Source organism: Channa argus, chromosome 1, assembly GCF_033026475.1.
Source record: "Channa argus isolate prfri chromosome 1, Channa argus male v1.0, whole genome shotgun sequence".
Classification (NCBI taxonomy): Eukaryota; Metazoa; Chordata; class Actinopteri; order Anabantiformes; family Channidae; genus Channa; species Channa argus.
Genome location: NC_090197.1, coordinates 16,323,811 through 16,338,345, shown reverse-complemented (window position 1 = coordinate 16,338,345; position 14,535 = coordinate 16,323,811). Strand labels below are relative to the sequence as shown.

The 14,535-nt window shown below is 38.7% G+C and overlaps 1 protein-coding gene across 1 annotated transcript; it reads left to right on the top strand.

Moving 5' to 3' along the window:
- The first annotated feature begins 531 nt into the window (after positions 1–531).
- fkbp9 (FKBP prolyl isomerase 9) lies at positions 532–12,626 on the top strand. Its single transcript, XM_067501899.1, has 10 exons — positions 532–857; positions 1,811–1,956; positions 4,042–4,231; positions 4,322–4,467; positions 5,181–5,370; positions 6,415–6,560; positions 7,858–8,047; positions 9,797–9,942; positions 11,267–11,430; positions 11,557–12,626. The coding sequence occupies exons 1-10, from the start codon at positions 655–657 to the stop codon at positions 11,734–11,736; spliced, it is 1,701 nt and encodes a 566-aa protein (XP_067358000.1). The 5' UTR covers positions 532–654; the 3' UTR covers positions 11,737–12,626.
- Positions 12,627–14,535: the final 1,909 nt, after the last annotated feature.

Below are 14,535 nucleotides of genomic sequence, written 5' to 3'. Positions count from 1 at the left end.
GCCACGTAGATACATTCCTGTCTCTTCTGCGCCCCCCCCCAAGGGCCTGGATCTCTTCACAACAGGATTCATGTTTGGCATAATTTAGGTGCAAACTTTACGCGTTCTATTCAGAGTTAGCATTTGACTGCTGTTCAGAATTGTGCACTGTTCTGATTCAAACGGATTCAGAGGGGGGAGGTGTCCGCAGTCCCTACGTTACCACGTTGACACATCTCTGAGGCTGCACTGCGCAAGAGCAATACGTGGTGCCCAAACTGTCCCATTCAATTCCGAAGTTGGTCAAGTCAGATAGAAAGAAGCAGGGTGGGGCAGGAAATATTTCAAAATAAGAGCACAAATTCTGTTCGGGCTATGCTTGCATTAGTCTCTTTCTCGCATAGATAAAACCATATATTTTCATCAATTTCTTAAACTTATTTATTCGCAATGTACGAACAAAACGCAGCGTTGGGGCCAACCCTCGAGGTTTTATTGTCAAAGTTTACCCGGATATGGTAACATGTTTCATCTGACTTGACACGTGATCGTCCCTACGCCTCGAACAGGGGCTGCAGAGGAAACCAACGTACCGGGAAACAGGGACGTAGTGTACACTCGTACAGAGCCAGCACTTAGTTATCGTCATCGTCTCTCAGTTTGTGGGCTGTGAAAATGTTCCAGTGTGTATATGGGATGCTTTATCTTTCGGTGCTAGTGACGTTCGGCGCCTGCAACGCTCCTCCGGTACCGTTAGACGATATCTTCATTGAGAAAACTTTCGTGCCAGAGCAGTGTGTGCGCGCAGTCAAAGTAGGGGACTATGTCAGGTATCACTACATCGGCATGTTTCCAGACGGCAAGAAGTTCGACTCGAGGTGAGTTCACTGGAAAATAAAAATCCCTTTTTTTCCTGAGTTCATTCAGTATGTGCAGAGCAGAGGTGCACGGTGCGAACAGCGTGCGCGATGCGTAAAAGTGCGCGTTTGGTGGTTCGCTCCTGTGAGCCACGCAGGCAAGCGGCCCGCCTGAGGTCTGGAACCAAAAGTTCTTGATCCAGTGTTGAAACTTCTTAATAGTTAAGATTGACAGAGGTCAAACAAATGACTGGAATTTGACCACAGATTAATTTGATCTCAATGGTCATTACGGTCATCATCTGTTTAATTTAGTGATCCATAAGTGGGATTTCAGTACCTGCCCGGTTGTCCATGAACCAAAGTCGATGGCAAAGTGAGCAGCTGCTCAGGACTCCCAAAGTCAAGGCTTCACTGGCACATTTTGGGTTTTAGTTGTTTAAATTATTACACATTTGTTAAGGAATTTTAAAAATGCTAATAAACTAAGCTGGGCCATGCAGTTTTATGTAGATTTATGGCCCTGTCTTGAAGTCCCTGAAGTTAGAAATCTCAAATTCAAGCATTTGCAAAATATTAATTCTTGCATGTGTACGTGTATGACCTGACATATAATAAAGCTTAATTTGTTAATTTGCTTAATAAATCACCACTGGCGCAAAATGACTTTTGGTGGCATTTGGTGATTACATTCTCAAGTCACTTTGACAAATACAACCTCTGGCCATTGCAACATCGTGTACATCTTGTTTTCCTAACTGAGATTTGTTTGACTGAATAGTGTAACAATAAAGATTTGATCAATTTTCCTCAACTGATGAAAAAACGGAAGTGTGAAAATCCACATGTGTGCCAAATGGATACTGTGTTCAAAATATAAAGTGACTTTTTCAGCCGTAACGATGTCTGTCATTCTTGACGTCGGAGGGACAGTGCATACTACAAGTAATGTGTTTATGTGCATCTTGTCCCAGTTATGACCGCGGCAGCACCTACAACGTGTTTGTTGGTAAGAAGAAGCTGATTGAAGGGATGGACAAAGCCCTGGTCGGGATGTGTGTCAACGAGAGAAGACTGGTGAAGATCCCACCGCACCTCGCTTATGGCAAGCAAGGATACGGTGTGTATATCTAAGTGTTTGTAAAACTTGTGCCACATTGAACTGAGTGCTTGGAATTAGACTAAAACATGCTCTCCACAAAGCTGGTGACGCAGCTGGCAGACATTACTCTGAAGAACCATTATACACAGATGAGTGAGTACACAACTGGCCGTGCTCACCATAACAACAAGAGAACGTGAGAGTCTGTTTTGTGTTAAATCTAAGCAGAGAGGAAGTGGGCTGCTTCCAAGCGTCCATGTTGAATGATGTCACAAAGACATCACAGACCAGGAAGTTAGTCAGAGGAGTCTGCTCTGGGGTCAAGATTTTATTGACTGTCCAAAAATGACGGTTTATGTCAGAAAAATGTTGATACATTTGAATATGGTTGTAGTAATGTGAATAATAATACAGAGTCTGTGTTTGTGTAGAGACCAGTGCATCAGTGTATGTATATGTGTGTGTCTGTGAATGTGGCTGAAATATTTAGATAATGGGATGATGAGGGAGAGAGAACAGAAGGGGGGCATGTGTGGACAGGTAAACGCTGAGGCTGTGTCCTCCACCACTGGCAGTCTGTGTGAGAGGAAACATGAGGGAGAGAGAGGTGAGATTTTAAAGGAGGTAGAATGAGATTAGGATTTAGTGGCTGCCACCACCACAGCCCTTCCACCCCTCCTCCACCTTCTCCCTTTTCCACCTCCTCATTAACTTCACCCTTTCCTGTCTCCTGTGGAGCTCCTACACACACATTCAAGCAATGTTAAAAGCTTTCTATATGCAAAAATCGTAAGAGATTAATATATGATGCCTATTTACAACCACAGCTGATTGAGGTATTTACTTTGAGCAATTACACATTTAGTACGTCACAGCTAATTCTTGTTTTTTATAAAATGACTGTTGTCAGTTAAAACAACTATGGAATAACAGATAGAGTTATTAATAACTACTAAAAGTACATATGTAACAGTGATGATAAAAGAAAAAACATTTAATTGTTAAATTAGTAAATATGAAGTTAAACTTTGTATGTGTTTTTAATATTTAAACAAAGTTTGGTTTGTGGTCTGTCTAAAAAGGCATAACTGAATTTATTCGTAAAGACAGAAGTGTTTTGTTCATATAGATACCAACTTCTTTTCATCTTCAGTCCCTGGGTAGGAAAATGCAACCTGGTATTTTTAGAGTTTCTGGCTACAGCCTGTCTTCTGGAGCAATTTTATATTCAGATTATATTCTGTCATTACTGTGTCACTGTAATGATTTACTATGGGCCAGTAAGTTCCATTTATAGCATAGAATCTTTACATAAACCATGTTTGTCAAAAATATGGGTTTCAAACTGGTTTATTTTAGTAAATTTTGCTCTAAATTTGCTGAAAAAAATAAAAACCTCTGATATAAATTTGCTATTGTGAGATGCATGGAGACCTTTGAAAACCTCTAACAACACCTAAAGTGTTAACAAGCAAGTTTTTGGTGAATTTTCCGGTCACAGCCTGGTAGAAATTGGGGAGGGTTGCGTCAGGAAAGGTCCCGGCGTAAAAACTGCCAAAACAACATGTGGACAATGAGCTGCTGTGGCGACCCTGAAATCACGGGATAAGCCGAAAGGACAACAACAAAAAAAAAGTGACAATAAAGTGATGGTTTTGAACCTCTGATAATTTTATGGTTCAAGATCTTAAAGTTTATTTAAAATTTTTTGTTTCCTTTCAAAGCATTGATTAGTTACCTAATTAATAAAGATCAGTTGTTAAAAATGTCTATTATCGTTAATCTAGTAATTATAATTTTGGGTTATATAATTTCAAAAACATATTTTTCTAAATCATATGACAAAGATGAGCATTAGGTCCTCTTGTTTACGAAGGCAGTGCTGGTAAATATTTGTCTGAAATGTTATACATGAGCTGAAACTGAGACTAATTAGTTTATTATTAAAAATGTTTGTGACTAATACTTACTAATCAAACCTGATGTATAAAATAGCTTTTGTTAGTTCAATGTAATGATTTATCCTTGTGAATATTAAGGGTCTATTGCCCACCAGTGTGAGTGTTAAACACATGACTCAGGCTTGTTTCTATTTGTCTATAGGTGACATCATCCCTCCTGACTCCATCCTCCATTTTGATGTCCTACTGCTTGATGTGTGGAACCCAGAGGACGGCGTGCAGACCAACACCTATCACATGCCTACAACCTGCTCCCGAAAGGTGGAGGTATCTGACTATGTTCGTTACCACTACAATGGTACCCTGCTGGATGGGACACTTTTCGATTCCAGGTTTGTTCTGTACAATCCCTCATTTGCAATCACAGATAAAATGTAACCCCACACAAACACATAAACTCGCTCCTCCACCCTTCCCTGTAGTCACACCCGCATGCGTACCTATGACACTTATGTCGGGATTGGTTGGCTGATTGCCGGGATGGATCAGGGTCTTCTGGGAATGTGTGTTGGAGAAAGACGCATCATCACTATGCCCCCGTCACTGGGATATGGAGAAAATGGTGACGGTAAGTATGAACTTCAAACAGTACATCATGCAGAGACAGAACACCGCTGATTATTTCACATAGAATGTCAGACGTGTCCAGATGTGTATATTCTGTTTTTATTTATGTTTTACACATCATACCAACTTTTTTTCAATTAGGGTTGTGTATATCTATTACTATATGTATACACATAGACACATATGCGTATATATATATATATATAGAGAGAGAGAGAGAGGGACAGTGAGAGAGATTTGTGTGTATAAATAGCAAGAGGTATATTGTTGGTAGATTTGTTTTTATAGAATCCAGTGTAAGAGCTTGTTCAATTTTAAAAAATGTTGAGTCAGACATTCAGCTTTCATATAGACAGGACAATTTAAACTGGGGTGAGCAAGGAGAATAATGAATTCACAGTCACACGTCTGCAAAACCATACATACATCAAATATTGTTAACTCCTACTGCTTGTTGCATGTCTCTTTAATCTATATGTGATCAGTTTTCTAAACTAGAGTCTAAAAGTTTTTTTCCAAAAATATATGTCTGAATAGTTTCTAATTACCTTCAACAATAAAGAAAAAAACCATATTGACACTCAGTATCGGGGATTAGAATCAAAGATGATAAAGAAAAATATCGGTGCTTCAGTATTCAGTCCTCTCTTTTACCTCTGTCCCCATACCTGCCTCTCTTCCAGTCTTCAACTTTTCTCCTCTGTCTCTCTCCAGGGAGCGACATCCCGGGACAGGCATCTTTGGTGTTTGACGTTGTACTCCTAGACCTACACAACCCCAGAGACGGGATCACAGTGACCAATCAGGTGGTGCCAGAGTCCTGCGTGAGGAAGACTGTTGCTGGAGACTTTGTACGGTACCATTACAATGGCAGCCTGCTGGATGGGACATTTTTTGATTCCAGGTATGCTTCAGTGTTTAATATTCATTAGGATGATTGTCTACAGGTTCATTGTACATCTTTGGAGTGTAAAGGAAATTATGTCCAGCCAGTAGTTTTTACAGTTTAATGTCTGCTGTTCTTCAATGAGCCTCGTGGTGGCAGCATCTCTCTATGCATTAATGTACTCAGAGCCCAAAAGAAACTAAACACAACAATTGAAAACTTCCTATCTTATAATACATATTACTGCACTGTCTTCTTGTGCTGACACTTATCACTAAGCATTACTTCATATGTGGTATATTTTTAGACAGATGGTAAGTGACCTTAAATTACCTACTGAAATTGAGGTCATATTTAGTTAAAATAATTATGGAAAATAATAGAAAAGAATAACATTAATATTTTCCTAATCATTTGTTTCCTTTTTAAACAAAAGGAAACTTTGACCTAAACACCTGCTCTGTTCATTTACATCACAGGAAGTTCTCCAAAGTTAGCTCACATTATTCAAGCCGCAAGCCTTGTGAGCTTGGTCTTGAAGCATTTCTTAGTAATTTTTAGAAACATTCTTGCACATTCTGTACATGTCTCAAGGACTCACTTGTTGCACACTGACATAAGACTGGACACACAAAAGAAGCTTTCTCTTTTCACAGAAAGCACTTGTTTCCTTCCTGCCATAGACGTTTGTATTTCCGTAGCATTCCAAACCAAGAAGGTTTTTGATATTTATAAATGTCACAATACTAAATGTTGGTGTAAACAAAAAACACAAATGCATCCTCTAAAAGAAACTATAGGTTGCTACTCAACCATAGCAGTTTCTCTGAACCTGCTCCTCCTAACAGATCCTGTAGTCACCTTTGTTAGGTAGGTCAGATGTTATTACATTGTGTTCTTCTGTGGGCTGCGTGAACTCCCGTATTACTGTGTGTGATTAAATGGCCAGTCAATATTCTTTTGTGAGGAAAAAATTGTATACTCAGTGTTCAGATTGACTGTAAATTTTTCTCTATATTGCTGGGTATGATATTTTATTAGGTAATATGTTGTATTCCACAGCTACTCTCGTAATCGTACCTATGACACCTATGTGGGTCGAGGCTACGTGATTTCCGGTATGGACGAGGGTCTGATTGGAGTCTGTGTCGGAGAGAGACGCACCATCACCATCCCCCCACATCTCGGCTATGGAGAGGAGGGCACAGGTAAAAACTGTTTTCTGTATCATTAAACAAGTTTTATTACAGTTGTAAAAATATGAACATACACGTGATTTATTTATCCATGAGCTGAAATACATAGTATGGGGAAGTCTTCATAGGTAATCAGTTAAAATGCAAAGAACTTATCAAAATGTCATTCATTACTTTATGGCAATATGGAAAACAACATCAAATCAGTCTGAAATTTAGTAGAATCACTTTGCAGCACATGTTTATTAGCAAATCAAATTAAACAGATTTACTGTTACATTGAAAGCAGTTATTACTAATGTCAGGGTCAAACATGAAGTGTACAGTTGCAAAATGTGCAAAAGTTTGCATCTTCTCTTTCTGAAACAGCAAAACATTTTTTCCATCAACATTATATGGTAAATGGTAAAATGGGAAATGGTCTGCACTTAAATAGCGCTTTTCTACCTATTGGCACTCAAAGCACTTTACACTGCTACTCATTCACCCGTCCACACACTGATGGGGGAGCTGCTATGCAGCTGGCCAACTAAGTTGGGGTTCAGTGTCTTGCTCAAGGACACTTTGACATGTGACTGGAGGAGCTGGGGATTGAACCAACAACTGTGAGATTGGTGGACAACCGCTCTTCCGTCCTGCACCACAGTCGGCCCTAATATTTAGTGCACATTGAGCTACTACAAATGTCCTTTCAACTGAATAAAACTTTGTTTTAAATCAATTGTATAAATGGGGTGCAAGCGTTTGCGCTAATAAAATGTCAGGAGCTGTGTTGAGCTTTAATTTGCTTGAGCAATAGACACCGCACTACTTCTTTTGTCTGCACTTTTGTCTACACATACCCACACTCCCATTCAGTTTCTCGCATAAATGCTTACACTGCTTATCATGAAAATTTCCAGACATAGTCACCTGCTTTTTCCACTCCCAGCTTCTAGTTTCTTGCAAGTCTTTAATGAGATTAGTATTTCACTTTCTTTACCCAGTCAGGCAGTTTTTTTTTTTGCACTATTAACTTTTATAACAATTACAACATGTTTGTCATGGAGCAGTTCACTATCAAGTTTTTAATATTTATTCAAAGTAGTGGGCACAGAATTGGGGTATTCCATAAACCCGGAATGTTTGATGTGCACACACAGTGACCTGCAGACCTGTTGTGGCGTAATATAGGGATAAGTTCAGAAAGTACAGAAGGTCAAGGTGCTGTGCAGGGCTTAGTGAGTTTATATCATGCCACTACATGCTCCATTAATTACATGTTTTAACACTGGATTCTTTTTTATGTTTCTCACCATGACTCTCTAAGGCACCAAGATCCCTGGTTCGGCTGTGTTGGTGTTTGACATTCACATCATCGACTTCCACAACCCTTCAGACAGCACTAACATCACTGTCACTTACAAGCCAGAGGAGTGCAATAAGCAAACCAAGAAGGGAGACTTTATAAAATATCACTACAATGCCTCTCTGATGGACGGCACATCCATCGACTCCACGTGAGTAAACTCCAGTCAATCTCATTTCAAGTTCTAGCACACAGCTTCAGTGTGTTTAAAGCTAAATAACCATTTTTTAAACTTGTTTAGTACAGTTGCATCCGGTCTATGCAGCTGTATATAAGGTTAGTCTTGACATCCTGTAAAGATTTTGGCAGAAAATAGGCTTTTAAGGGGAAGTTCAATGTTGAGTTCCTCTTTATATGCCCTTTACTCTCCTATTAGGTTCATGCACGTATTATGCTCCTATTAGGTGCACTCTGTATTAATGTTTTGATTTTCTGTCTTATTGTGGGAGAAGTACACATCATGTGTCCTCACTGTAACAATGGTACCATTGTGAGGAATTGCACACATTGTAAGAGAATAATGTTCACATATTGTAGCAGTTCTCAGTTTAGGTTGTTTTTAACACGACTTGGTTAGAGCTGACTTCATAATGGACAGGTTGGGTCTACAAGGGAAACATTTAAGTGTTTTCATATATACTCCTTTATGTGTATGCAAACATCATCAACATCTTTGTTAGCTTTCAGTTTCTAACCTAGGCTTTAACATAACATTGTATATCATTATATAACATCTGCACTGTGTGAATTCAAAGACTGAAATCAAACAAAGAAAGTTTTAACACAATGCCATTTCAACAATATTTATTTTCTGTGAAACTGGACTTTACTTCTCTTTAAGATCGTTTACTTTCTGTAGAATTTACAGGGTAATTATTTTCGAATGTAATTTTGTGCTTTGTTTCGTAGCAGCGTTTCACATTCCCACTTTTAACCTCTGGCTCTTTCTCAGAGCACATGAGACACAGCGATTTCGAGCTTTCTAGAAGGAGGATGAACATATACGCCAATCTGGGTTAACAGCCCGGTTTTCTGTGTCAACCTTCCAGCATTTAGCACAAGCCACTACATACTGACTTTTAATTTCGCCTTTTTTTTTTTTTTACTTGTCTTCTTTGACTGTGGGGGATAACACGACAAACATTGATAACCTTTCAGTGTGGTGTGTGTTAACCCCGTCTCAGTCTTATTAGTAGCCTCCACGTAACCACAGTTACAGAGGCTGCACACTCATCTTTGCCACTCACCCCTCCGTTACCAGCTCATAGGAAAGTGCTGACACAGTGTCATAATGTGACAAAATGTCAGCTTCTACCCACATTAAAAAGTAAGCTTCAAGAAGGACAGAGATGCTCATACTTTGACTTTCAACTATTGCTTACTGTATGAAACCAGAGAATAGTTTGCTAGGTAGAACCAGGAATAAAAGGTCAGGTATGTCCCAGTGAATACCTATGTACAGGATACTGTTACTGTTAGACTTAGTGAGATCCTGCATGCATCATACTTTGCAACCATGCAACGTCCGAACCGAGCACACATATTAAAACTGAACTAGGAATCTTTGAGTCATGACTCCACATACCTAGACTCAAATAGACTGAGTAGAAACATCACAGGACTTGGTTGATCAGTCTAGTTTGGACCCCAGTGCTTGATCAAAGACTTGGTTTGTTGTATTATGCAGAATAAACCTATTTCACCTTAGACTGGAGCTGTTTAAAAACTGCCCATTGATGCAGATTGAATGATTTTAAGATTTTATTAAACGTGGGCAAAACCTAAAAACGTCTGACACCACAACATCCACAAACTCTCACTAAAATCTAAAGGTAAATTACATATACAACCAGAAAGGAAAGTTCTACACAGTTTTTGAATATTTGTCAAATTGTTTCAGGTATAATTATGGAAAGACATATAATATTGTCTTGGGAGCCAACCAGGTAGTCCCAGGGATGGAGGACGGACTGATCGACATGTGTGTGGGAGAAAAAAGGCACATTGTTATTCCTCCTCATCTGGGCTACGGGGAGCGAGGAGTCAGTAAGTCACACACAGCTGCACACTAACTCACCCAACCAAACAAAGCCCCAGTTAGACTCTGTTTACTGCTAGTTAGCCAAATATATTAGCATATTAGCATGCTAACACAATGACCTTAGTGTACCTCCTAGCCTCACACTTGGATGTGGACTCTGTGTTATCTTGCAGAACAGATCAGTTTTTATTCTGTTTTAAGTTCAAATGAATATGTTTTACATATGTTTCCCTTTCTGTTGTCATTGCTTCTCATCATGGCTCCACCTGTAAATGTGAAACATTACACATTTGAACCATCAAGTCTGTTACGCATGGTTTTAAATACAGTGTTTTATCTGAAGTTGTCAGTCTTTAGGCCAATTAAACAAAGTTTTTGTTTCTCAAAAACTCTTCTTTAAAATACGTTTTGCAGCAAAAGTTCAAAAGTGAGGTTAGATTTATTGGAAAAAGGTCAAAACAACCAAGACAGAGGTTTTCTGGGCTATACCACAGCTCCCCCCAGGGTGAATTCATTTTTTTATTTAACTAAACAATCAAAGATTTGACACCATTATTTTCAAAATGATCTACGTTTTCATACTCCATACTCTACGAGCATATGTCTGCTCATTAATAGATGTTAGTTGCCTGACACAATTATTTCCAAGCTCTTTAATAATATACTTTTTTAAATATGTACAATTAATACATTGATCACATTAACAGTGATCTCAAAACTCCCCTCACTCTAAATTTAAGTGTACCCTCTGAGAAAAACTGGGGCAGAAATGTTCTGAGGCAGTTGAATCTGTGTGGTTAATAATACAAAACACATGTTCACCCCTAATTTAGATGAGCAATCTCAGGTTCAGAGGAGTAATAAATACATTTTCATCAGTTTGACAGATTATATTGTTATACATAATAATTCAACAAGCTTTAGAAATGCTTGTTTCTAAGATTTACAGTTTTACACAGATTATGAACAAAACAATGTCATTACCTATTCTCAATCCATTAAGTAGCCATTCTGAACCTTTTATCACATCACAATCCTCCTTAAAAGGTGAAGTTCTCTCTTTTTTTAAGAACTACAGAATTAGAGACTATATATAAAGGTTTATTAAGGATTTTAAGAGTTATTTGGATTTAGCAGCAAATAGGAACAAGCAGGACTGTGCTGGAGTATTGGAGTAATAGTCATTATATAAATAGTAAAAGCAGGAGTGCATGTAATTTATTTTTAGTGTAGATGACCAAAGTTGACTATCATGGAAAGTCTTCTACACTGAGTCTGAGCTCCACCACATTAGATGGGGCTAAAGCTGTTTATTTTGTGTTTATGTAGCTGATGAAGTCCCAGGGAGTGCCGTGCTAGTGTTCGAAATCGAGCTGGTAGACATGGAGGAAGGACTTCCTGAAGGCTACATGTTTATCTGGAATGATGAAGTGTCACCTGACCTCTTCGCTGAGATGGACAAAGACAACAATGAGCAGGTGGAGCCCTCTGAGGTATGTGATAACTAGCCTACTGTAAACTGGCTACTGGCCTAATGCACATCTTATGTACATATTTCCTTTTTGCTGCTGTCCGCGTGCCCCTAATTCACCCTCTTTCACTCCCCTTTGTTTTCATAGTTTACTGACTACATCATGCAACAGGTAAACGAGGGCAAAGGCCGTCTGGCTCCTGGCTTCGATCCTTATCGCATCATTGACAACATGTTCTCCAACCAGGACCGAAACGGAGATGGAAAAATCACAGCGGAGGAGTTCAAACTTAAAGCAGATGAAGCAACTGCCCACGACGAGCTATGACGGGACTGAGTGTAAAGAGTGAACATCAGGGTGTTGGGTAAAGGGTCATACAGCCAGGGACATCCGAGTGTATGTGTGTATGTGTGTGGGGGGGTTAAAATATATGTGGGTTAGAGAGTAAGCAATAAAGCTTGTGGGTGTAAAGAAAGCAAGTTTCATCAGAGCACTCAGATGATGGCACAAGCCTCAAATGAGTCTGGAAGGAAAGTGAGAATTTAGGAATACGTTTATTTAGAGACCTAAACTGATAACGATGGTGACCTCTTGTCAAGTTCTTATTGTGTTGTTTTATGTGATATGTTTTATTGTAAGGGGCACAAAAGCACTCCTGCATAAGAGAACAAACCAAGACCTGACTCCACCATCTCTACATTCAACACTCCTTCCTGAATTTTGATAACTGTGTGTAATTGTCTATTGAACTTTTCTTTCACTGGGACCAGCTTTTCTCTGATGATAGTCAGGGTAGGTATTCATTCACTGTAATCAGGGAAGCTTATAAACTAACATAAGTTATCATTAACAGAGAGCTTTAAGTTAGGGTAAAAATGTATTCCCAACTTCCACTGTTTTACTTTTAAATGTCAGGATCGTAGATATTTGGTTGCCTCTCAACACTGCAAAGTTCGGAATCCTGTCAAAAGTTAGGCTGTCAATCACTTTTGGTCAACTGGTTGTATTTGTCTTCATCCAAATGTCACTTGCCATTTAAGACTTTGTGCTTTTGTGTGTGTGTGCGCGTCTGTGTTTCTGAGTGGACATGCGAGAGAAAGTAAAGTGTGTGGACATGTTTTTGTTTTACCTTTTCATTCAGGAGAACAATGAAGCTTGACAATTTCAATGTCAATACAATACAGTTTAATCTGAATAAATGACCTGACCTAAAGAAATACTTACTTTGCCCTTTTTTATGAATGTCTATGTGTCTATTTAGTTTTATTGCATTTACACAAAAGTTATTATATAACTAAAACTCGGGAAAAAAACTTCATCTACAAATTCTTACATGTCAAAAACTGGCACTACATTTGTCCTATGTCCTGACTCTGAGCTCAGTTGCTCTCCCTCAGCAGGACTCACATTGTGTCATGAAGCATCCCTCTCCTTCTGCCTTTTCCAGGAGAACTGGACTGGAGGTGGAACCATGTCTGAAGCCACATGCAACAGGTGGTCTGTTGGTGGTCTTGGTGATCTCTGGATGGTGCTGGGTAACACAGGCTTTATCACCTGCTCATCTGAAGTGGTTATTTAAAGAAAAATCCAGAAATAAATGAATCCCTAATATATAGACATTACATTTACTAACATTTATTAAGATAGATTTTGATAATGTTTTTAAATAAATAAACAAATGCCTTTTTTGTGTATTTTCATTTACTTACAAATGTATAATCTTTTAAATCAATTTACAAATGTCTGTATTACTTGAACATTTCTTATCATAATAACATTTTTGAAATGTGGACTCTCATTGCATTTGGAATCAAAACTACAATATAAAAAACAAATGATAGAATTTTTTACATTCGCATAAATTACATTTACACCATGAAAAGAAAAACTTAATAAAATAATTTCTACGTAATTTAACCCATATTTTGCTAGTAAATATTACATAAAACAACAAAGTTGCACTAGTACACAATGCAGTTTTCTTTACTCATACTTACATGTTTAACATACTAAAATTTCTCTTTGTAAAATGTAAATGTAGAAACGAAAAGAATGTTTTTTTTCTGAAGGTTTATTCTTCCATCTTAAAAACAACATTTACAATAACACGAAATACATGTATGGTCAGACAACAACTATACTTTTCATTTCAGTCATTTATTTATCACCAAAATGTGATAAGTTTACTTCCAGACCCAAACATGATGCTCACAGTAAAACAATGAGCAAACCCGACTGCTGCTGAATGTGTTAGCTGAGCTGAGCCCGTCTAAATTATAACCAGTAGAAGCATTATATCATTCAGCTCCATGATTAGTTTCTATAATCTACCAACATAACTGTTTCTTATTTTCTCTTTTCATTGTTCAGACTGAAACATCTCAACATCTGTTGGATCAATCCTTGTTTAAACATTGGTTCAGACATTCATGATCCTCTGAGGATGAACTGTAATAACGTTATTGATCCTCTGACTTCTCATCTTCTTATCAACATTAATTAATCAATATTATAATGTATCAAATACGGACTGCCGAGCCGCAGCCTGTTGAATTTGCTCTCCTTTTCTTTTAATTTATTCTTCCTTTTTCATATTGGTATCCCGTAAAATATCCCGTTTATTGCGTAAAGCTTACCCTTTCTGACCACGCGGTTGGAGGGAGTTTTTAATGTTTGTTTTTATCATAGCTGAAAATGTTCTGCTTCAAGCTGTGACCCGCGCGCAACAGCTGTATGGAGCCTTGGCTGGCTGGAACAGCACATCGGACTGCAGCAGACCGGCACCGTGGATATAAGTCTCATTCAATCGAAATAAGAAGGAAACCAGCGAGAGTGTGCAGAGCTGGGAAAAACCAGAGGCAAAACATACGAGCGAGAGTGAGAATATTCAAGCCGCATTTCCAACTCTATTTGAGGCCAACGTGGGGTCTCTGGAGAACAAGGTGGACGAGTTGACTGCACTGGTGTGGAAGAAAAAGTGTGGAATAATGTGTCTCACAGAGACGTGGCTGCAGGACAGTACACATGCATCAGTATTGACGGCGCCAGCACAGTGGGGGCGGATCGGAGGAGAGAGGAAAGAGGAAAGAAGGGGTCCTGGTCATGTACATCCACAACACGTGGTAT